This window comes from Mustela erminea, chromosome 4 (assembly GCF_009829155.1).
Source record: "Mustela erminea isolate mMusErm1 chromosome 4, mMusErm1.Pri, whole genome shotgun sequence".
Taxonomy (NCBI): Eukaryota; Metazoa; Chordata; class Mammalia; order Carnivora; family Mustelidae; genus Mustela; species Mustela erminea.
The window spans coordinates 123,378,367-123,399,401 of NC_045617.1; the positions used below are offsets into that span (position 1 = coordinate 123,378,367).

At 45.3% G+C, this 21,035-nt stretch overlaps 2 protein-coding genes across 4 annotated transcripts in view; one reads left to right on the forward strand and one right to left on the reverse strand.

Moving 5' to 3' along the window:
- Nucleotides 1-1,722, reverse strand: part of MRPS18B (mitochondrial ribosomal protein S18B) — an 8,333-nt gene extending 6,611 nt beyond the window's left edge. For both annotated transcript variants that reach the window (XM_032338128.1, XM_032338127.1), the window contains exons 1-3: nucleotides 1,542-1,722; nucleotides 282-390; nucleotides 78-175 (exon numbers count right to left, since the gene is read on the reverse strand). In XM_032338128.1, coding sequence (XP_032194019.1) covers nucleotides 78-175; nucleotides 282-390; nucleotides 1,542-1,619 — 285 coding nt within the window. In that variant the 5' untranslated portion in view covers nucleotides 1,620-1,722. The remainder of the gene's footprint in view (nucleotides 1-77; nucleotides 176-281; nucleotides 391-1,541) is intronic.
- Nucleotides 1,723-2,159: 437 nt separating this feature from the next.
- PPP1R10 (protein phosphatase 1 regulatory subunit 10) lies at nucleotides 2,160-19,877 on the forward strand. Of its 2 annotated transcripts, none has more exons than XM_032338049.1 (20): nucleotides 2,160-2,271; nucleotides 2,495-5,143; nucleotides 9,116-9,233; nucleotides 9,912-9,998; nucleotides 10,154-10,289; nucleotides 10,808-10,859; nucleotides 13,657-13,734; nucleotides 13,874-14,047; nucleotides 14,253-14,358; nucleotides 14,469-14,581; nucleotides 15,171-15,271; nucleotides 15,524-15,671; nucleotides 15,749-15,907; nucleotides 16,002-16,248; nucleotides 16,418-16,481; nucleotides 16,613-16,807; nucleotides 16,962-17,037; nucleotides 17,279-17,392; nucleotides 17,547-18,350; nucleotides 18,628-19,877. In XM_032338049.1, exons 2-20 carry the CDS (start codon nucleotides 5,125-5,127, stop codon nucleotides 18,735-18,737), a joined length of 2,901 nt encoding a protein of 966 aa, XP_032193940.1. In that variant the 5' UTR covers nucleotides 2,160-2,271; nucleotides 2,495-5,124; the 3' UTR covers nucleotides 18,738-19,877. The 2 variants fall into 2 exon arrangements, with proteins under 2 accessions (XP_032193940.1, XP_032193941.1); XM_032338050.1 differs by having other exon boundaries at nucleotides 2,495-3,019.
- Nucleotides 19,878-21,035: the final 1,158 nt, after the last annotated feature.

The window sequence follows — 21,035 nt, forward strand, 5'->3', positions numbered from 1 at the left end:
AAATGTGCTACTGCCACTGTCACTATGGCATTCACCCTCACTCACATCCCATCCACGTACCACCTTCAGAAACTCACAATACATGTCTTTCTAGTCCGCTGTGGGGGTATTCCACCTTTGTGGTTTCTACGGTAGTCAGCCCAGATGGGGCGAGAGCCATAGCGGTTCTGGTATTCTGAAATGAAAACTCATACAAGTTATTCCTGGTGGGGATAGTAGAAGTGTCTCTGTCCATTTATTGCAGACCCCACATGATCCTCCCCTTTCCTATTCAGAAGTACCTTCTGAGTCCAGATATTTCCAGGGTTCATTCTTATAAGGCGTTATCGGAACTGGGGACAAAGAATCTTCCTCAGAGGGGCTTCTGGTGCAAAGAGTCTGAAGAGGAACCTATAAATAAGGCAATAAATGAGAAAATGAGTTCAAGGAAAGGACCTGATAGTTTCGCTGCCCACGTTAGGGACAAGAAAAACATGCCCATGATTCTAATGGAATAAAGCAAAAATATATTTAGAAAATAGCATCTTTGCTGGGGTAAAACTGAAGTCATCAACAAGCACTTTCTGTCTCTGACCGGATCCTGACGAAGATAATATGAGAGGGTAACTAGGATAGGTGACTGGGAAGCAGTCTTATTTGAGAAGACACACATGATGTGTTCCTGCTTTCAAAGATGTACTGAGGAAAGGGAAAAGAAAGGAAAAGGAGAATGTCTAGCTTCTTGGAAGGAAAATCCCTAGTGGGGAGAGGATGCATGATAAATGAGTCTCCAACCAAATCCGACCTGAATCATTGAATTTCCCAGCCTTACAAAAGTTGAAGGTCAACATTCCACAGGTCAGAACAAACTTGAGTCCTAACGCTAGCTTTAAAGCTACCAGAGCTGTTATTAACTCCGTGGTGACCCCTGTCACCACTCTTAGGGAGTGACAGCTGTGCAACCTTTCCTATGCCACCCTGCCCCACCAAGAACCTACCCTGCCCTACACCAAGAACCTCCAGTGCGGTGAGTACATAAGGCTGGAGGGAAACCTCAATGTAGAAGACCAATATCTTGTATGCTCTGGTTAACAAACAAAACAAAACAAAAACTTAATTTAGCTAGAGAAAGAGAGCTAAGGACTGGTCCTCAGGTCGTGAGAACGTATCCTAGTTTTACTGGGAGAGAGCTCAGCAGGTATAAGTTGGTGTCCCTCAACTCAAGGACACTCCAGGGCACGACAGATTTAGACATTATATGCTTGCTTAAGAGCTGGTTGTGTACGACCAAGAGGCCCAATCCTTCACCTAATTCTTTAGCCCAGTTGGTGCCTTGGAAAAGAATATCAAACTCTTTTCCCTTGGCTGGGGATTAAAAACCCGCGAAGTACTGAGAAGGGTGAGGGGAAGGCGAAGAGTGGTGAAAGCAATGCTGCCTAAACAGGCCAAGGCATAATAAGGACTCGGAAGAGTCTCCGCTCCTGAATTCCCAGCAATGGAGCGACGACCTACAGAAAGTATAAGTGAGTGGTGGTTGTAGAAAATGTGCTCCAAGGAGCTACCTGAACTCCGTAGGCACCTCTGAAGGGCGAAAGGCTAGGAAGGAGCCTCAGCCACGAACGCAAAACGGAGGCTGCCATGTTGACGTACGCCAAAGGCAAGAAGAGGCGGAAACGCAACTGCGCTTGCTCTAAGAAACTGACTAGGGTAGGGCCAAGGGCGAGCCCGCAGTGCGCGAGGCGGCCGCGCACTTGCGTCAGAACGGAAGCGTAAACGGAGGGGCTGTGGGGAGAAGCCAATTTCAACTGCGTCACAATCGAATTTGGCTTCAAAATTGCGTTTTCCCCGACCCAATCACTACAACTTCTAGATCTTATACTTAGAGCTTGCATTTTAAGAAATTTTGAAGGGGATTTCAACCGACATCTTCTCAATGCGCATGCGCCAGCCCGGTTCTACCAACCAGGGTGAGACGTGTTCTTGAGGACGGAAGCGGTGGAAGCAGAGGAAAGGGAGGTGCTAGGCTCTCCAGTCACGCGCTCGTGAGCGGGGGGGGGGGGGCCAGGAAGGAGGCGGAAGAAGGAACGGGCGGGGAAGGGGCTGAGCGAAGATGAAGGAAGGATAGCCAATCAGCTAGCGAGTTGTCTTTCGGGTTGGCCAATGAGTTCACTCCTCGCGCACAATGTCTCGCGACAAGGGCGTTTCACTAGCATGTTTGGGCGCGTTGGGCGGTGTCCGGGTATAAAAGACTCCGCCCGAGCAGGCAGCCGCCATTCTGGGGTTCGTTTAGAGGTAAGTTTGGGTTTTTTGTCGGTTGGTGGGTAAAGTTTTGTTGAGATCGTTGGACTGGGGAGGTGGTTAGGTTTGAGTTCTGTTGAGGACCGTGGTATATAGAAGGCGGCTGTGTCCGGGATGGGACATCGGGGTGTTTGGAGACAACAGATACGGTACTTTTGGGTGTTTAAAGCAACCCGTATTGATTATATCTTTCTCCCTTGTGTTCCTTTTATCCCAGGTTTGAATTTTCTCGGAGAAAGACAGGCCGGCCAAGAGGAAAGAAAAAAACAAGCCGCAGCACCACCTAAGCCCTTGAAAGGATCCTGAGAGGGGGGAAAGGGAAAACAGCAGCCACCAGCCCAACCACTTGTGTCTTCTACCCCTCCCCACCTATCTTGCCTACCCCACCAGCCCACCCTGCATGGGACTTGAAATCTGTGGCCGAAGGACCGTCACCACATAACTTCAAAAATAATCAACCACCCACCCTTCCCAAACCCACCCAAATTCACTCATCCAGCGTTTACTTTTTTGAATCCACTCAGAACTTTTTTTCTACGACCCCCCCTCCCTAAATGGAGTTGGGTGGGGGGCAAGTGAATACTGAGTTGGCCTTCATTTTTTTAAGAGACTTTTTGATCCAATGAAGCCCCCCAAATAATTGAGTTTTGGGTCCTGGTTGGTTGGTTTTATTTTTCTTCTCCAAAATTTTAACCCCCTCCCCCCTGAGCCCGAGGTGCTGACGTCGCAAAAATATTGGATAGTAAGTGTCGAATTTTCCAAAACCAGCCTTGCAACAAGAAATCAACGTTTCCCGTTGTGAAACCAAAAATAATGAGAGGAAGAAATGAGCCAATAGAACAAAGTAGAGAACTGGAGAAGGACCAAGCCGGTCACTTAATCTCCATTAAAAAAGGGCCTTTGGTCTAAACAGTCTTGTTCTCTCTCTCCTACCACCTACCTTCCTGCCCTGCTGCAGGAAAGGAAAGGGTGGAGCGAGGGTCAGCAAGTGAGGATTTTGACGGTTAACCCTTGGTAATCCAGCCAATTCCAGACTGCCAAAGCCATAAGTGTTGCTTTTTATAAGGAGGAATGGTTAACTTCCTCTTGTTAGCAGTCTTCAAAAGGGTTAATGAGCTCACATACAAAAGATGGTGGATCTTGTGGCCCAGAAGTCCCACTTCTTTGTGTGTGAGACAAGCAGGGCGCCTTTCAATTTGCCAGATAAATAAGCAATCTGTACATAAAGATTGCAGGGTAAGGAGATGGGCAGAGAAGTAATAGCTGGCTGTGACTTTAAATAATTGTTAAATCCTCTCAATTTTAATGTAATTTGCTTGGGGTATATTTGTATGGTTAAAATAGGTGGCAATCTAGGAATAAAGATTGCAAGACACTTAATTCAGTACAAAATATAATTTTAGTGCCAGTACATACAAGACAATGGGGAGGTAAAGAATGTTTTGTAATTGTTGCAGTTTGCATAGGTTATTTAAAAGCAAAAATGATTAACATTTTTAACTTGATAACGTTTTGGTGGGTGGGAATACAGTCTAATAGGGGGTGTAAAGGTTGGGAAATGTGCAATTCAGGAGTATAATTTTTAAAAGCCATTTAGTGCAATTGAATGCTAGCTTTCTAAAAGATTTTGTGTCGTTAAAAGGAATTTTTTTCTTCCCTGCTTCAATATGGCGACTTTTCCTTGTCCTTTGTCTTCCAAGCGGCGTTGCAGGTTGTGTCTTGGCCCATTTTTCTCCTGTCCTCCCACCTCAACCCTATTTGTTGAGAGGGTTCCAAGTCCTCCCCCCTTTCCCTTTGTAGGAGAATGGGGGTGGTCGACGGTAGCAGGTTGAATCTCAATTGGAAATTCAGTTCTTCCCCACAGAAAATTGTTCTTGTAAATACTTTAATTGGTTTTATTTTCACAACTTTCTTACCCAAATTAGGTCAAAGACCATTCAGGATGGGTGCTGGTTTGGGGTATTTTACTGTAAAGGGGTGTTTTCTGGTGTAACTAGCTGCCGGCAGCTAGCCGGGATAGCTTTTTTTTAAGTTTTCCTCTTCTCCATTACAAAATGGCGTCGTCCCTGCTTCTTTGTTGTTTTTTCTCCCCCCTTTTGCCACCCAGAGCTTAGGGCCGCCCTAGAAACTTGGTCAAGGGGGAGGAGCAGCACGGAAAGGTGATGTAATCCCCTTTCTTCTCTCCAGCCTCTTGAAACTCCACCCCTGAGCAGATGCCTTCTGTACTCCCTGTGCACGCTGCTGCTAGACAGGAAGACATTTACTTTAGAATATCTTTTATAATCTTGAAAAAGCTTGTAAGAATTAGGTCTTGAAGTTGTCCATCTCCCGGGCAGCTCTAGTTTTTATATTTAACGATCAGAGCCTGTTGCTTTTATTTTCACCCTCCTTCACTCATCACAACTGCTTGGAAGTTTAACCCCGCTTCAGTTGCCAGGGGTGGAAAACCAGTCAAACCAACAATACTTTAAGACTGGGAGCCTTCTGGTGCTGTGTGTGAAAGCTGTGTGTATGTAGATCTTGTGTGGTGGGAGATAGTGGGGAAAGGAGGACTTGTGAAAGTGACTTGAATAGACAAATGGAGCCTAATGACACTGAATTGTGCCATTTCTGCTCAGGACCAGTCCTTGGGCCTGCATTTGGTCGCTTTGTATAATGAGACTGGGGGAGGGTGGGTACTTCAAGACTTCCTTTTAAATCGCCCTTATTCCCACCTCTGGGTTTGGGGATAAACTCTTTGTGTTCAGTGCTGTATCACGTTCTCCAGTTACGTAGCTCCTGTACATTGGTACTAGGATGAGAAGTGAATAGGAAAGGAGGCGGCAGTTGTAAACTCAAGGCAGGGGGATGCGAGCTACGGTGTCTGGTAAGCAAAATCTTTCTGGTATTACATTTCACAACCTTCATTTCTTTTTTCCAAAGAGCCACCTTTTTTGAATTTCTTTTTTCTTCCCTTTAGAAAGAAATTCCTTAAAAATCATTAATGGCAGAAAAATGTCTTCATTTTTCAACTTGTCAGTGCTTTCGCAATGGGTGCATGTTCACAGCCATGCCCTATCTGAGGGTGGTATTGGGTGTCCTGTCCCTTCTCTATCTTCAACTTTTTCAAAGTCCAGTCTTTGTCAAATTCTTCATATACTTCTCATTTTTTAAATTCCTGATTTGAAGCGTGGAGGTTCTAGGCAGAATTGGAAAGCCATTTTGTACAGCTGTCCTGTGGTAACTTGGTTAGACTCAGGGCTAATTTTCTGCTGGGTACAGATTCTCAAATTAGTACTTAAAACTTCTGGGTTGGGTGGGAGGGACTCTTCCACATGTCTATTGACCACAAGTTTTTTTTTTTTGTTTTTTTATCTTTTAAGCAGTTTGCCATGTGCCTCTGCAGCATACCTTCCTTGGGAGCTGAATATTCTACCCATTGGGGTTCCTGATCTCTAGTGAACAGGGGATTTTTAAAGAAGATCTTCCTTAATATGGGAGATGGGGCAACAATGTCTTCTAGGGAAACCACATCCATCCAGAGAACCTCGGAGAACCTGATCCTTGTAGTTTGTGGCCAGTTATATTCTGGGAGCCTTTGCTGGGGTTGGGTGATTTTACATCCTCACTGAAAAGCAAATAAGATTTTGGGGAGATCACTGTACCAGGTTTTCAATATAAGTTTGAGGGATAGGGGCTTACTACTTAGGAGAGGTAAGACCTTGTGTATTACTTGAGAGACCTAATTTCAGTCCACTGAGTCTATTAGGACATAACCTCAAAACACCAAGAAAAGGGGAATTTCAGGGTTCAGATAACATTTTCATTTCCTGAAGTGCTAAGAGTTCTAAGTTAAGGTAAATTCAGACTCCTTCTTGTTATAAGAGGGTTATGATTGTTTTTAAAAGGGCTTTTTTTTTTTTTTTTTTTTTTTTTTTTGTGATGGCTATGGAATAACTTTAGCCAAGCTAGGTATTTTTCACCTTGTTGATTGAATAACTCCTAAGTAAAAGTCATTTTGGAGGCAGGAGTTGGTGTCACTTAAGAATTTCTACGTTTCTCTCTGGTAAGAAAGAAAATTCCCCAGAGCCTTGTTTTGTCAGTCAGTAGTGCTCATCTCTGCCTGCAAAATCCATAAGAAGGAATGCACAGCTTAGGTCTAGGTGGAGATAAGCCTGGGGTTCTTCCCCTCTCCCTGCCCCTTTTGTATGTTCTATCTTCAAGGAAATTAAAAGCAAACATATCATGCCCTAGATTATTTTTGTTTCCAGAAAGCTTCCTTAAGTATTCGTTCCAGGTTCCAGAAAGTACTAGGAAATGCACTTGGTTACTGTCCCTCCTTCCCTGGTCAGCTCTGCATTTTCCACTGTAGGCCTGCACCAGGAATTTAGGCTCTTCATTCCTTTGCAGTTGAGTGCCTTGTAGCTTCTTTCAAAATATACTGACTTTGAAGTAAGGAAATTTGGTTGTAATACACTTGATATAGTCCTTAGTTTAAAATGAGTTAAAACTAATTTGCTTGTAGGAAAGCCATGAGAAAACCCATTTACATTTTGTCACGATTGGTACTTGTGAGACGAAACTTAGTTCTGTTAATTGTATTTCCAAAATACAAATAATAGAAAAATACTAGTGGAAAATGAATATTTAACATTTCTGCTTTGTCTTCTAGCTTCTCCTGACTTTTCTTGCTTGTTGTGAATGGGGAAAAAGTTGTCCCTTGGTCTCATTCCCAGAAGAAGGCACTGGGCAGAATTTGGCTTTGTACTTGTTGGTCTCTTTCTGGGTGTCGTTATTCTTTCTTCTCTCCCACCCTCTTGAGGAACATTTGAGTTCAGGTGACACTTCTTTTGAGTTTCTGAAGGAAGTAGGGGTAATACTCTTGTTGGCTCAGCTTGTACTTGGCTGTGCAAAAGTAGTTCTCCAAGGTGATGTATATTGAGTTTTAATCAGTCAGGTCAGCAGTATTTGGCCTGGTGGGGGTGGTGGTGCTGGTTTGAATTGATGTTAATTTAATTGAAATCTTTTTGTCAAATTGTGTATATTGTGGTTGCCGTTATGTATTACTTTGGATTCACTCACTGCTTTTCCAGTTTCCAATAGATGGGAAATCTGTTTTATCCTTCTGTTGTATCTGTGTATGTATCTCTTGCTATAGTGTCCATATACCACTTTATGGTGTCTTACTACATGGAAGAATGCCTTTCTCCCTGTGTCTGTAAGAATCACCACATTTCAGTGGATTTGGCCCATGGGCTTCTAATCTTACCCAGTATTCTACCTGTGTTTTTCTTCTGACCTCAGATTCTACCTGTCCTTGTGGAGGTTCCAGAGCAGCAGCAACAGCACACTTAATCCAGATTTGCTCACCTCAGCAATTTTTTTTTTTTTTTTTTTTTTAACCTCATCTTTCTTTCTGTATTCAGCCCACAGGTTATGGTCTCAAGAACCAGCCTCTTCCCTGCTTCTGCTGCTGCTTCGCTAGGTTGTTAGGACCTGTCTATTTAGAAATTTATTGGCCTTCTTGTTGGGAGGACTAAAAGGTTGAGATTATTATGCTTGTTTTTCTTTTTAGAACAAATTTTTGTTCTAAGAGATTTGTTCTCTTTTCTGCACAAAAATCTGCACAAAACACAACTTGTAAAACACGGATATTCCCACCTTCCTGCTGGGATTATGTCTGTTACCTGTACTGTAAGTAGGAGGCAAGAAATTGTTTTCTTCTTGATTCCTTTCTATCCAGCATTAACCTTATATTCGAAACGCAGATAGTACTGAGGTGGCTTTCTTTTTCAGTTCTGAGAATCTCGTGTTTAGAGGCATAAAAATCACAGAGCTACATTGATTCTAAATTACCTTGGGTTTTGGCCTAGAAATTGCTTCACACTTTATAACAGCAGTTTAGCTTTTAATGAGCTCTTTTTCTAATCTGGTCTAAAGTAGCTATTTAAAATTTAATGGCGTTTTCTCAGCTTCTAGTTTTATTCCATTCTTTTTGGCTCTCTGGTTTCTAATTTCAGGCCTGCCTTTTGGGGATCTTGGATGGTGGTGTGATTTTGAAGGGAAGTAATCAGATTTGCATCTTTGCTTTTGAAATCACAAACCAGTCTTAACTTTAAAACAATAAAATTTGTGCAGTATTTGGTTAATGAGTGACAGTTCTGTTCAAGGCTTAGGAGTGCCTGCTTGATTTCCTTTATATCCATTTGTCTCCATTTCTGGGAGCTACCCACAACTTTCTTGAGGGAAAGATTATGTTTTCAAGTTTTTATCACTCATCAACTGTCACTTCAACTGATTGTCTCCTGGTACAAGCAGAGCATACTCTATTGCTGGAGGTCATTGTGATTCTTAATAGATAAAAAGGAACTGACTAATCTTAGAAGATATTTAGCCCAAGTGTCTGAAATTGTACCAGTTCTTAACAAGCTGTACTTTTTTCCCCCCAAGCCAGATTTATCAGCAGCTAAGAAGAAATAAGACCTAACAATAAGCAAGAAGACCTTGGAATGTTGAGTGTTTTGTTACGGAAACTTGACTCAGTCCTAGTACAATTTAGTGAAGTTCAGCTATCTAGGAAGGATGTAACCAGGAGGGAGAAAGGTGTGCTGCCCAGTCCTCCTGTCTTAATTGTCTTCCCATTCAGTCCTCCCCATGCTTAACTTACCAGGGCTTTTTTTCTCTGTGGTAATGATGTTTTGATTTTCTCTTACCTGGAAAATGGTGAGTGTAGTTGAATATAGATTGAATAATTAGTCACAAATTTTTATCAACTCTACAAATGGAATTTATTAGAGGGTATAGTGGGACTCTCCTTGCCACCCATTTATTCTGTGGGTTTATTTTGTCCTTGTCTTAGAAACCTCGATCATGGGTTCGGGTCCCATAGATCCCAAAGAGCTGCTCAAGGGCCTGGATAGCTTCCTTAACCGAGATGGGGAAGTTAAGAGTGTGGATGGGATTTCCAAGATCTTCAGGTGAGTCTGCCTGTTTTGGGGAGTCATTGTGAGCAGAGGATATTTTATGTTGAAATATGACTGTAAATAGGAATGACCGTTTTTGGAGGGGGAGAGAGTGAGTCAGTGAAATAAGATCGGTAGCCAATAATTTTAGACTACGTCATAGAAAAAGGTGATTCCTTGGTTCCTCACCATAATAGAATCTGGGCTTTGATGTCCACAGTCTTAAAGTCATGCTTTGGAAGGAAGGGAGCAGAAGAGCCAGGTGACAGAATTTTTGGTTCTGTTTTGGGTCACATTCCATTTACCCAGACTGCCATTTTCCTTCAGGGATTCTCCAGTTTCCGAGGGGAAGGCAAAAGACCAAGCCAGTCCTGAACATACTATGAATGGATGGCTGTTAGTGCTAGCATTCTTAACTGGGAAGCAAAATCAAGTGTGTCCTGGGGGTTAGAAAAGCAGTGATGCTCACCTCCCCAGATCAGAGACCTCAGTGTCCCTTCAGTTGTCTTCCATCCTCTCCTGGGATTCCATTTCACTCTGGATCCATCCCATCCCCCAGAGGCTTGTGTGACTTTCCTGTTCTGTGGCAAAGTCCCAGTCATAGGGATTTTTAGGCACTCCCACAGATCAGAGATGCTTCTGTTGAAAGAAGAGGCTCTTGCTCCATTTCTAACCTTAATATCTCTCCTACAGCCTGATGAAGGAAGCACGAAAGATGGTGAGTCGATGCACTTACTTGAACATTCTCCTGCAGACCCAGTCACCAGAAATATTGGTCAAGTAAGTGGGGATCTGGGTGTCTGGGCTGGGAAGATGTACATAGAAGGTGGGAGAGGGTGCAGGGGGTTCCTAGGTCATTGATGGGGGAGTAGGAGTGTGGGATGTGGCACTCCAAACCTGGAAAGGACATTACAGATTCTCCTACCTGCCTGCAGGTTTATTGATGTTGGTGGCTACAAGCTTCTTAACAATTGGCTGACCTATTCAAAGACAACGAACAACATTCCCCTCTTACAGCAAATTCTACTGACCCTGCAGCACCTCCCGCTCACTGTGGACCATCTCAAGCAGGTACCTTAAGTCTCTACAACACTAATGCTTCCTTTTTGCTTTAGCCTGGTAGATAAAATACATGGAGTCTGATGTGGCAGTCTTGGGCCTGTGCAGGAGAGTGGTAGAAAAAATAGGAATTTAGTATCAGAAGACTTGGTTTATGTCCATTAATAGGTTTCTGGTTGGGGTAGTTCAGGTATTTGAGCCTCAGTTTTCTTGTCTTTCATTGGGAATGAATGCCCCTACCTACATTGGTTGTTTTTAGAATTAAGTTTGTATGCCTACAAAGGTTTTATAAATGGTAAAGTACAAGAGTAGTGGTGGTCGCAGTTAGGGACTGTTAAGAAATTGTGGGCAGGGCGCCCAACTGGCTCAGTTGGTCTTGGGGTTGTGGGTTTGAGCTCCTGCTTTGGTGTAGAGATAACTTTAAAAATAAAATCTCACAAAAAAGAAATTGCGTGTGAGTTTGTGCAGTTCTTAGCTCTAAGAGGACTCATTTTCCTCCTTGTATTTAACTTTCTCCCCATCTCTCACAGAACAACACAGCCAAACTGGTGAAACAGCTGAGCAAGTCAAGTGAGGATGAAGGTAGGGGCCAGCCCTTCCTCATGACTGCCTCTTTGTTCTTTTCTTTTCTTTTCTCTTTTTTAAGATTTTATTTATTTATTTGACTGAGAGCGAGATCACAAGTAGGCAGAGAGGCAGGCAGAGAAAGAGGGGGAAGCAGGCTCCCCACCGAGCAGAGAGCCCGATGCGGGGCTCCATCCCAGGACCCTGAGATCATGACCCAAGCTGAAGGCAGAGGCTTAACCCACTGAGCCACCCAGGCGCACCCCCCCTTTGTTATTTTTGTGTCTTACTCCTATCCTTGAACTATCCTGTCACTCCTTGCTACCTCACTATACTTTTCTCTTTCTTTTAAAAATTGAGACTCTCTAACCTTTCTCCCTTTCCTGATCTGAATTCCGAATGGGATTTGTCCATTTCTCTACTACTGAATGTAAGATGAGACCCCATACTTAAAAACTGATGCTTACTATCTCTTGGTGTAAAAGGCATATACTTAAACTTCTTTGGAGAAGATAGTGTCATCCTAGAGAGTGTTGTCATCATTTCCTTTTATTTATTTATTTATTTATTTATTTAGATGGGAGTTCCTTTTATTTTTCTAAATAAATATAGCATATTCTGGGAACTTCAGTGTGTAATAGACATATAGTACTACCAGTAAACACCTTCCTTTAGGACATGGGCAGAAAGAATCCTGACTGCTGGAGTAGATCATAGCTTTGTTAGCAACAGAGTCTTTCTTTTTCTTAAGACAAAGGGTATTGGAGCCCTTGGCAAGGATCATACAGTTCTGGCATAAAGACAGGGCCTGGCTCCAGAAAAGGCTTCACGGCCTTTTCTTTAGTGAAGAAAAGGGTTTATACCCAGTGTACAAACCACTGGCACAAAACATTAGTATCCCACAAGTGAACAGTATTCTAGCAGAGCTAATCCCTGATCAGAATAGGCTTATTCTTTTGTCTAAAGGGAATGGTGTGCCAGGGCCTTTTGGAAAGAGGCTTTGGCAGTTTGGTATAGAAGGAGCATGTAGGCCTGGGTAAGCCTATCTGAAATTCTTCAGCTATAGAAGAAAACACTGGGAACGTTTACCAAGATAAGGGGTTTAACAATGTTTAAGTGAAAAATGTTCTCTAGCTTTCCATTCTTTTTTATTCTCGGTTTTAGGTTTTTTTAAATACTGAACACTTCTGTTTTTGTGACATAACAGAGTATATTGAGTAATAATTCGTAATGTAGCACATACTGTAGAATTTCCTTTTAAATCATTGCCCATCTCTTATTTTTTCATTTTCAGGTATAGTGTTCCTTGTTTTCCCGTTGTCTAGTTGTGTTGCCACCTTTGAATACAGCTTTAATTGTTCTGTTACTTCCTTTGAATACTGAAATTTGTACATTCCTTATGGACCTTAAAGTCTCACTAGACCATAGTATCAGTTGGTCCAAAAAGGTTTAGGGTATCCCTGTATTGGGGATGCACTGGAGTTCATGGTGCCTTAAATATAGAAATTGCTAGTTGTATATTTGAAAAGTTAGGGTTTATGGGGTGCCTGGGTGGCTCAGTGGGTTAAAGCCTCTGCTTTCAGCTCAGGTCATGATCCCAGGGTCCTGGGATCGAGCCCCACATTGGGCTCTCTGCTCCACGGAGAGCCTGCTTCCTCCGCTCTCTCCCTGCCTGCCTCTCTTGCCTACTTGTAACCTGTGTCTGTCAAACAAATAAATAAAATCTTTAAAAAAAAAAAAAAAAAAGAAAAAGTTAGGGTTTAATGTTTTCAACAATCTCATTATCAAATAAGTCTATATGTGGAAATGTTGGCAAGAGGCTGGTGCCGTAGGTAAGAGCTGTTCTTTGCCAAGTACAAAAGGCAAGAGCTGTAGGGGTTTTTGTTTTTGTTTTTCCTATATATTTGGAAACACATTTTTGTCCTTTAAATTCTCTGTTCATCTTCTTTCTCTAAATAATGCCTTCCCTGTCCATAAAGTGGTCTGCTTTAAGCTCTTCGCCTTTGCTACATTTAATTGATTTTTTTAAAGCCATTAATCACTAGTAGCATTCTAGGAAAAAAGGTGGCTTAGGAAATCTTTTATAAAATGGATCTAAATCTGTTCCTTGAAACTTTGTTTGCCTTTAGGTAGGACAACGTAGAGTAATACTGTTCTTAGCTTTTCAGATACTTGAACCCTGCCTGCTTCCTGATTTTAGTTTAATACATGGTTAGCAGAAGAGCATCGGCACTGGCTTCATTCTGGTGCTTTCTAGCTTTCTGACTCTGATCCTTATGCTGCTGTGTGTCTGTGAAAGAGGAATAAAAATCTTCAAGTTATAACAGCCATATGAGATACATGTAAAACAACTGATGTAGTTTTTATAATGTACCTTGTATGTAATTAATGTGTCATCTTCCCCTCCAACCCCCCACTGGATTGGAATAGAAGACTACCATGTGATTCATTGTTCCTTTTTTTTTTTTTTTTTAAGATTTTATTTATTTGACAGAGAGATCACAAGTGGTCAGAGAGGGGGAAGCAGGCTCCCTGCTGAGCAGAGAGCCCAGTGCGGGGCTCGATCCCAGAACCTAGGATCAGTGACCTGAGCCGAAGGCAAAGGCTTTAACCCACTGAACCACCCAGGCGCCCCTCATTGTTCCATTTTGAAGAGTTTGGTTTTTGAGCCTATCTCATGTTGTTGTTAAAATTCTATGTTACTTTTTCTGTTATACAGATTTTTATAGTATATCTTTAAACATCCTTGTTTTCTGTTAGTGGAAGAAAATATTTTTAGCTACTTAGGCATTTCCCCTTATACTCTGACCTGCAGAGCTCCGGAAATTGGCTTCAGTCCTTGTCAGTGACTGGATGGCTGTCATCCGCTCCCAGAGCAGTACCCAGCCTGCTGGTAAGCTCCTTAGTCTTTTATCCCTCGTGTTTCTTTCTTTCCCACTGGGACATGGCCTTCAGTGCCTTTAGCCTGCTTCACCTCTTAACAGTGTTTCTTTTTAAGTAAAATCCTTTAATGCTTTTTATTTTCATAACAGAGAAAGATAAGAAGAAACGTAAAGAAGAGGGGAAGAGTCGAACCACCCCTCCTGAGCGACCCTTGACTGAGGTGAAGGCTGAGACCCGGGCCGAGGAGGCCCCAGAGAAGAAGAAAGAGAAGCCCAAGTCTCTCCGAACCACAGCACCAAGTCACGCCAAATTCCGTTCCACTGGTAGGGCTGCTGGCTGGTCTTGGGAAGGTCTGTGGGCAGATGTACACCTAGGATTTTGTAGTGGATTAGCGGATTTATGATAGGGCGCACATGGAAGAAGGAAGATTAATGGGTGAGGCTTGGGTTGGATGAAGATTTAGGGTTGGACCAGGAAGAGTTGAGAGTGGGAAGGAGTTCAACCCCAACAGCATGTTTCTTCCCACAGGGCTAGAGCTGGAGACTCCGTCTTTGGTGCCTGTGAAGAAGAACGCCAGTGCAGTGGTGGTTTCTGACAAGTACAACCTTAAACCCATTCCCCTCAAGCGTCAGAGGTATGGACCACATCCTGAGTTTCTGCATGGGTTAGTTTGTGGATATGAGGGAGAAGAAGGGGCAAGTCAGAGTGAGTCAGAGATGTTGTTGACAGTTCCTCTTCTGACAGCACCACAGTTGCTCCAGGAGATGCTGCACCCCCTGCAGAGAAGAAATACAAGCCACTGAACACCACACCGAATGCCACCAAAGAGATCAAAGTGAAGATCATCCCACCACAGCGTGAGTCTAAAGTAGAAGAATGCACTTTGGGAGCAAACTCTTAATGGGAATGAATGTTGAAGGGTGGGTAGGGGGGGGATTTCTTGGTGACTTAATTTTTGCACCTCTGGAGGTCCCCTTTCATAGGATTACTTAAAAGTAATTTTAGAGATGAGTCTTAGAGGTGTGCTATTCAGTGACTGATTAGGGATTCCCCCAGCTTTGGGATATTCTGTCTTGTCCATGTGGGCTGCCTTCTTCAGTTACCTGAACTCTAATTCATACTCAAAGGGTCGGTTGCTTGCCTTTAAAATTTTTAAAAGAAAGGGCGCCTGGCTGGCGCAAGTGGAGGAGCATGCAACTCTTTATCTCCAGGTTGGGAGGTCAAGACCTACGCTGGTTGTAGAGATTACTTAAAAACAAAATAAAAAATAGAATAACAAGAATTTCTTACGTGAATCCAGCATATTCTTCCTGGTTACCTTGAACTTACTATGTCCTCAGTCGTGACAGGGTCTCCATTGGCCCATTTCCTGCCCAGACTTTGTCTATAGGAATAGGATTGTGAAAAAGGTCTGATGATTCCATTTTATGCTTTTTCCTTTTGTAGCCATGGAAGGCCTGGGCTTTCTGGATGCACTCAATTCAGCCCCTGTTCCAGGCATCAAAATTAAGAAGAAGAAGAAGGTGCTGTCACCTACAGCTGCCAAGGTATGAGCACTAGGCCGTAGGTCTGAGTGACAGGGTATCAAAAGTAAAGTAGAAGGAAGGGCTCAGCACCTGGCAGTGGTTGGGGAGGACAACAAGATGTGGACTGTGGTGGAGGTGGTGCAGGGTCGGTGGTATGGCAGATTCTGTCTGTCATGGGGGATCCTGGGGGATCCTGTCTAAGACCCCAGACTAATTGTCTTACCTTAACCTTGTTTCACATCAGCTCATGAACTTCTTTTTCTTTCACAATAGCCAAGCCCATTTGAAGGGAAAACGAGCACAGAACCAAGCACAGCCAAACCTTCTTCCCCAGAACCAGCACCTCCTTGTGAGGCTATGGACACAGACCGCCCAGGCACCCCAGTTCCCCCTGTTGAAGTTCCAGAGCTCATGGATACAGGTGAGTCTAGAAATTGGTTCAGGTCTGGGGGTTTTCTAAAGGGACGGACCTTGGTCTGAAACCTCTCCTGCTTACAGCCTCTTTGGAGCCAGGAGCACTGGATGCAAAGCCAGTGGAGAGTCCTGGAGATCCTAGCCAGCTGACCCGGAAAGGCAGGAAGAGGAAAACTGTGACGTGGCCTGAGGAGGGCAAACTGAGAGAATATTTCTATTTTGAACTGGATGAAACTGAACGAGGTGAGCGGTCAAGATTTTTGTGTAGTAAGTGGGCATAGGGAGTTTAAAAAGGACTGGGTTGTGTTTACTTTTTTTTTTTTCTCCTTGCCAATAGTAAATGTGAATAAGATCAAGGACTTTGGTGAGGCTGCTAAGCGAGAGATACTGTCAGACAGACATGCATTTGAGACAGCCCGGCGTCTGAGCCATGACAACATGGAGGAGAAGGTGCCATGGGTGTGCCCGCGGCCCCTGGTTCTTCCCTCACCCCTTGTCACCCCTGGAAGCAACAGCCAGGAGCGATACATCCAGGCTGAGCGGGAGAAAGGAATCCTTCAGGAGCTCTTCTTGAACAAGGAAAGGTGAGCAAAAGAGTGTGGGCATGAACGAACCATGGTCTTGTTAAATACTTGGACTCCTGAGGGGAACATTCCCTGGAGTAATATGGAGGTGGGTGGGGGCTAGGAGGGAATTTGAAGGGTTTAAATAATTTGTCACTTTTTTTCCCGTCACCTGTGGTGTTCTTAATAGTCCTCATGAACCTGATCCTGAGCCCTATGAACCTGTACCCCCGAAGCTCATCCCCCTAGATGAGGTGAGCACATGCTATGTGGTGATGGAGGGTGTGATCGATTTTAATGTGTCTTTTGACAATTCATTTCCATTTCAAATGGAATGTGTCTTCATTCTTTCAAAGTTAGTCCTGATTATTCTCCTGTCTTGCAGGAATGTTCCATGGATGAGACCTCATATATTGAGACTCTGGAGCCTGGGGGAGCTGGTGGCTCACCTGATGGGGCAGGTGGCTCCAAGTTGCCCCCTGTCCTGGCCAATCTCATGGGAAGCATGGGTGCTGGGAAGAGCCCCCAGGGTCCTGGAGGAGGAGGCATCAATGTCCAAGAGATCCTCACCTCCATCATGGTATGAGCCCACCTTCCTCTTTTCCAGTTTCTCTGGAATCTCTCTTTTTACCCCAGTACTTGTCTTCTCACTTGGTTCCTCATCTGGCTCTTCTCTCTGCAGTTGTTACCCTTGCACTCTGTTGACCTTGTTCTTTATTCATCTTACCTTACAGGGTAGTCCAAATAGTCATCCCTCAGAGGAACTGCTAAAGCAACCAGACTATTCAGACAAGATCAAGCAGATGCTCGGTAATCACCAGGGCCAGTCCTGGAGCTTGGGAGAGGAAGCTTACTGCAGATTTGAGGGCGAGCAGGGAGCAGGGTTTACAGACAGTGGTGAGCAGGGGTATTACTGCTGGTGGGGAGGGCAAGACTAGACAGAGCATTGCTTTGCCAAGTTGGTCTGAGAGGGTCAGAAAGGCACACCTAATTAGGAAGTTATGCCACTCTTCTAGCATCCTCTTGTTCTACTTTTTTTCTTTTTTAATAGTGCCACATGGACTATTAGGCCCTGGTCCAATAGCCAATGGTTTCCCACCAGGAGGCCCTGGGGGCCCGAAGGCCATGCAGCATTTCCCCCCTGGGCCTGGGGGACCTATGCCAGGTAGGTGATAGTAAGAGGTTGGAATGGGTTTACTTGCTTAATTTTGACCTGGTAATAATGTAGGTTTGACCCAAAGGTGGGAGGTGGTTTAGGGTGGGAGAGGACCTCCCTGAGTGTAACACATAGCTGATACTGTCTTTTTTTTCCTTAATAGGTCCTCATGGAGGCCCTGGTGGGCCAGTGGGTCCACGTCTCTTGGGTCCCCCACCCCCTCCACGAGGGGGTGATCCCTTCTGGGATGGCCCAGGTGACCCCATGCGGGGGGGCCCAATGCGGGGGGGCCCGGGACCAGGTCCTGGACCATACCATAGAGGCCGCGGTGGCCGAGGAGGAAATGAACCACCTCCTCCTCCTCCTCCCTTCCGGGGGGCCAGAGGAGGTCGCTCTGGAGGAGGACCCCCAAATGGACGAGGGGGCCCTGGTGGGGGCATGGTTGGAGGTGGTGGGCATCGTCCACATGAAGGCCCTGGTGGGGGCATGAGCAGCAGCAGTGGACATCGTCCCCATGAAGGCCCTGGCAGTGGCATGGGTGGTGGGCACCGCCCCCACGAAGGCCCTGGCAGTAGCATGGGTGGAGGTGGGGGACATCGTCCCCACGAAGGTCCTGGTGGTGGCATGGGCAGTGGCACTGGCCATCGTCCTCATGAAGGCCCTGGCAGTGGCATGGGTGGAGGCAGTGGACATCGCCCCCATGAAGGCCCTGGTGGAGGAATGGGTGCTGGAAGTGGACATCGCCCCCATGAAGGCCCTGGTGGGAGCATGGGTGGAAGTGGTGGACATCGCCCCCATGAAGGTCCTGGACATGGTGGGCCCCATGGCCACCGGCCTCATGATGTCCCTGGTCACCGAGGCCATGACCATCGAGGGCCACCACCTCATGAGCACCGTAGCCATGATGGCCCTGGCCATGGAGGAGGGGGCCACCGAGGGCACGATGGAGGCCACAGCCATGGAGGAGGTGAGAATGGTTCCTGCTCACTATGTGGCTTTTGATGTCCCATGCAAGTTTTGGGGGAGCATCACTATGCTGGGTATGCTAGGCCAGACATGAAATCACCCTATTTTCTGTATGTCTGGTAGTTGTTGTCTTTTGGCCTTCCCTCAAATTCCTAAGATTCCATGTCTCCCTGAAAGATAGTTTTCAGGATGCTATGGATAGGGTGGTGATGGGGTGCGAGGGTGGCTTTGAGCTCTTAGCCATGTTCTATCTAATGATTCCACCATCATTCCCACAGACATGTCCAACCGCCCTGTTTGCCGACATTTCATGATGAAGGGCAACTGCCGCTATGAGAACAACTGTGCCTTCTACCACCCGGGTGTCAATGGGCCCCCCCTGCCCTAGGGACCACCTCCTCTGCCCCACCCACACACACCCCTGTGGACTGCAGCCTTGCTCCTTCCACCCTCTTATGGCTTCTGTGAGGCCCACATTCCCCTGTCCCCAGCTGATGAGGAGCCGGCCCCCTCAGTTCCCACCTGCTTGGGTTTCTGGGGGTTTTCTGATCACTGGTGCGCATTGATGTACATATTTTCCTCCAGTCTGGGGAGGAGAGAGACTAGACACATTCTGTACCCTGGACTGCTGAAGAGAAGACCCAGTTGGCTTCACTTTTTGAGGAGATTTGCCCTATAACTCCAAACCCTTTTCCAGTATTACCCTTTATGCCTGAGAACCTAAAGCTGGTTATCCTGGAGAACAGCTCTACTCTATTGTGGGTCCTCCACATGCACACAGAACTGACATGGGATCAGATGCACTTATGAAATCATCCCAGCCAAGTTCATTCTTCTCATGGGGTGGGGAGATGTTAAAAGGGGTATTATATACCCCACTGCACTGAGAGGGCTCAATCAGGCTGGATTTGAGTTCTGGAATACATCATCCCCACTTCCACCTTGACACAGGCTTTCCATTGAGTTCCTTTCTCAAGTAAGACTTCGCAACCTTCTGTGAACACCCAAGTCTGCATCATGGGTCTGCTAGGTTCACTGATGGTCAATTCACGCCTGCATCCAAGTGGAAGTTGTAGCTGGCATAGGCGAGGCTGGTGGTGTTGGCCCACCCTTGCCTGTAGCTATTCTGGAAACTAACACTTAAGTGAGACCAGCTTTTCATCAACTTGCCGGGCCCTCTGGGCCTGACAGTCACACTACATGCACTGCCTTCAGGAGTTGGCGCACTCTGCCCCCACCTGGAACCTTGTCGGTGTGAAGCCTCTGGCTCCCTTGCCCTGTCAGCCACCTCTGAGTCCCACCAGGTGCCTTCCTGGGTGGGTGCCGCAAAGCTGACGCACCTTTCCCCAGCCCTCTCCTTCCCAGGTCTCGGCATCAGTTGTTTTCTATGAAAACAGTGGATTGGTTGGCTTCTGTGCAGGGTCTTGGGTTAGAGCCACGATGGATTTGAGGGATGAGTATTTTTTTTCTTTTGGTTTTGTATATTTTGTACATTAATAAACAGTGGAAAGAGAAGCAGCTTATTTAACCCCTAGTGTGTTTGGGCTCTTTGTTTAAAAAAAAAAAACCCACCACTGTCTGCTTAAGTACATTAGTACAAACCTCTGTGTCCCTTTGAGGAGCTAAAATTGGTTCTGCTCTTGAGGTGTGGGTATTGAGTGAAATACTGGTGAAAGAATTTTTTAAGATTTTATTTGATAGAGATCACAAGTAGGCAGAGAGGCAAAGAGGGAGAGCCCGATACAGGGCTCCATCCCAGGACCCTGAGATCATGACCTGAGCTGAAGGCAGAAGCTTTAACCCACTGAGCCACCCAGGTGCCCCTGAAAGAATATTTTGAACATAAAAGACCACAGGTACAAAGTAAATCCCATGGGCCAACATTCTTTGAGCAAGCCTTGGGACCTAGGCAAACTGCTTTTCACATTGCCGGAGCTGCTGGAGCTGCTGTTGGTATGTGTGGATGTTCACTTCACCTCTAGTTGACCCTACCATCCCTATGGATTTGCCTAGGGAAGGAGTAAAGTGTGGGTGGGTGGAAGCAGCAGGGAGAGTGGAAGGAGGAAAACTCCCAAGAGCAGTTTCTGGGAGAAGGAAAAACTGGTGGCTCCCTTTTTTTTTTAAACTGGTGGCTCCTTTTAAGAGCAGTTTCAGTGGATAAAGCAGCAGAACAGCTGCTCTTCCCTAAAAAGTGGCTCTGCAAAGCAGATGTCAGTAGGCCTACCACCTGGTGATGTTGAATTCTTTTTTTTTAAGATTTTATTTATTTTATTTGACAGACAGAGATCACAAGGAGGCAGAGAGGCAGGCAGAGAGGGAGGGAGGAGGAAGCAGGCTCCCTGCTGAGCAGAGAGCCCGATGCCGGGCTCGATGCTGGGCTCAATCCCAGGACCCTGGGATCACGACCTGAGCCAAAGGCAGAGGCTTTAACCCAATGAGCCACCCAGGCACCCCTGGTGATGTTGAATTCTTAAGGACAGGTATTGAGGGTTTCGTTGATGGAGTAAGGTCTTGGAGACAGGTTTTGGAGATCAGAACATAGAGGGATAGGATTAACTTCAAATAGGAATTTGAAGGAACTTCCCAAATAGGAATTTCTGCTATTCTTGAAAACAGAAATTAGGATAGTGCATTTTTGGGAAGATGGGGCTATAGGGGCATGGATTAAGAAGAGTGGTCTTCAGGG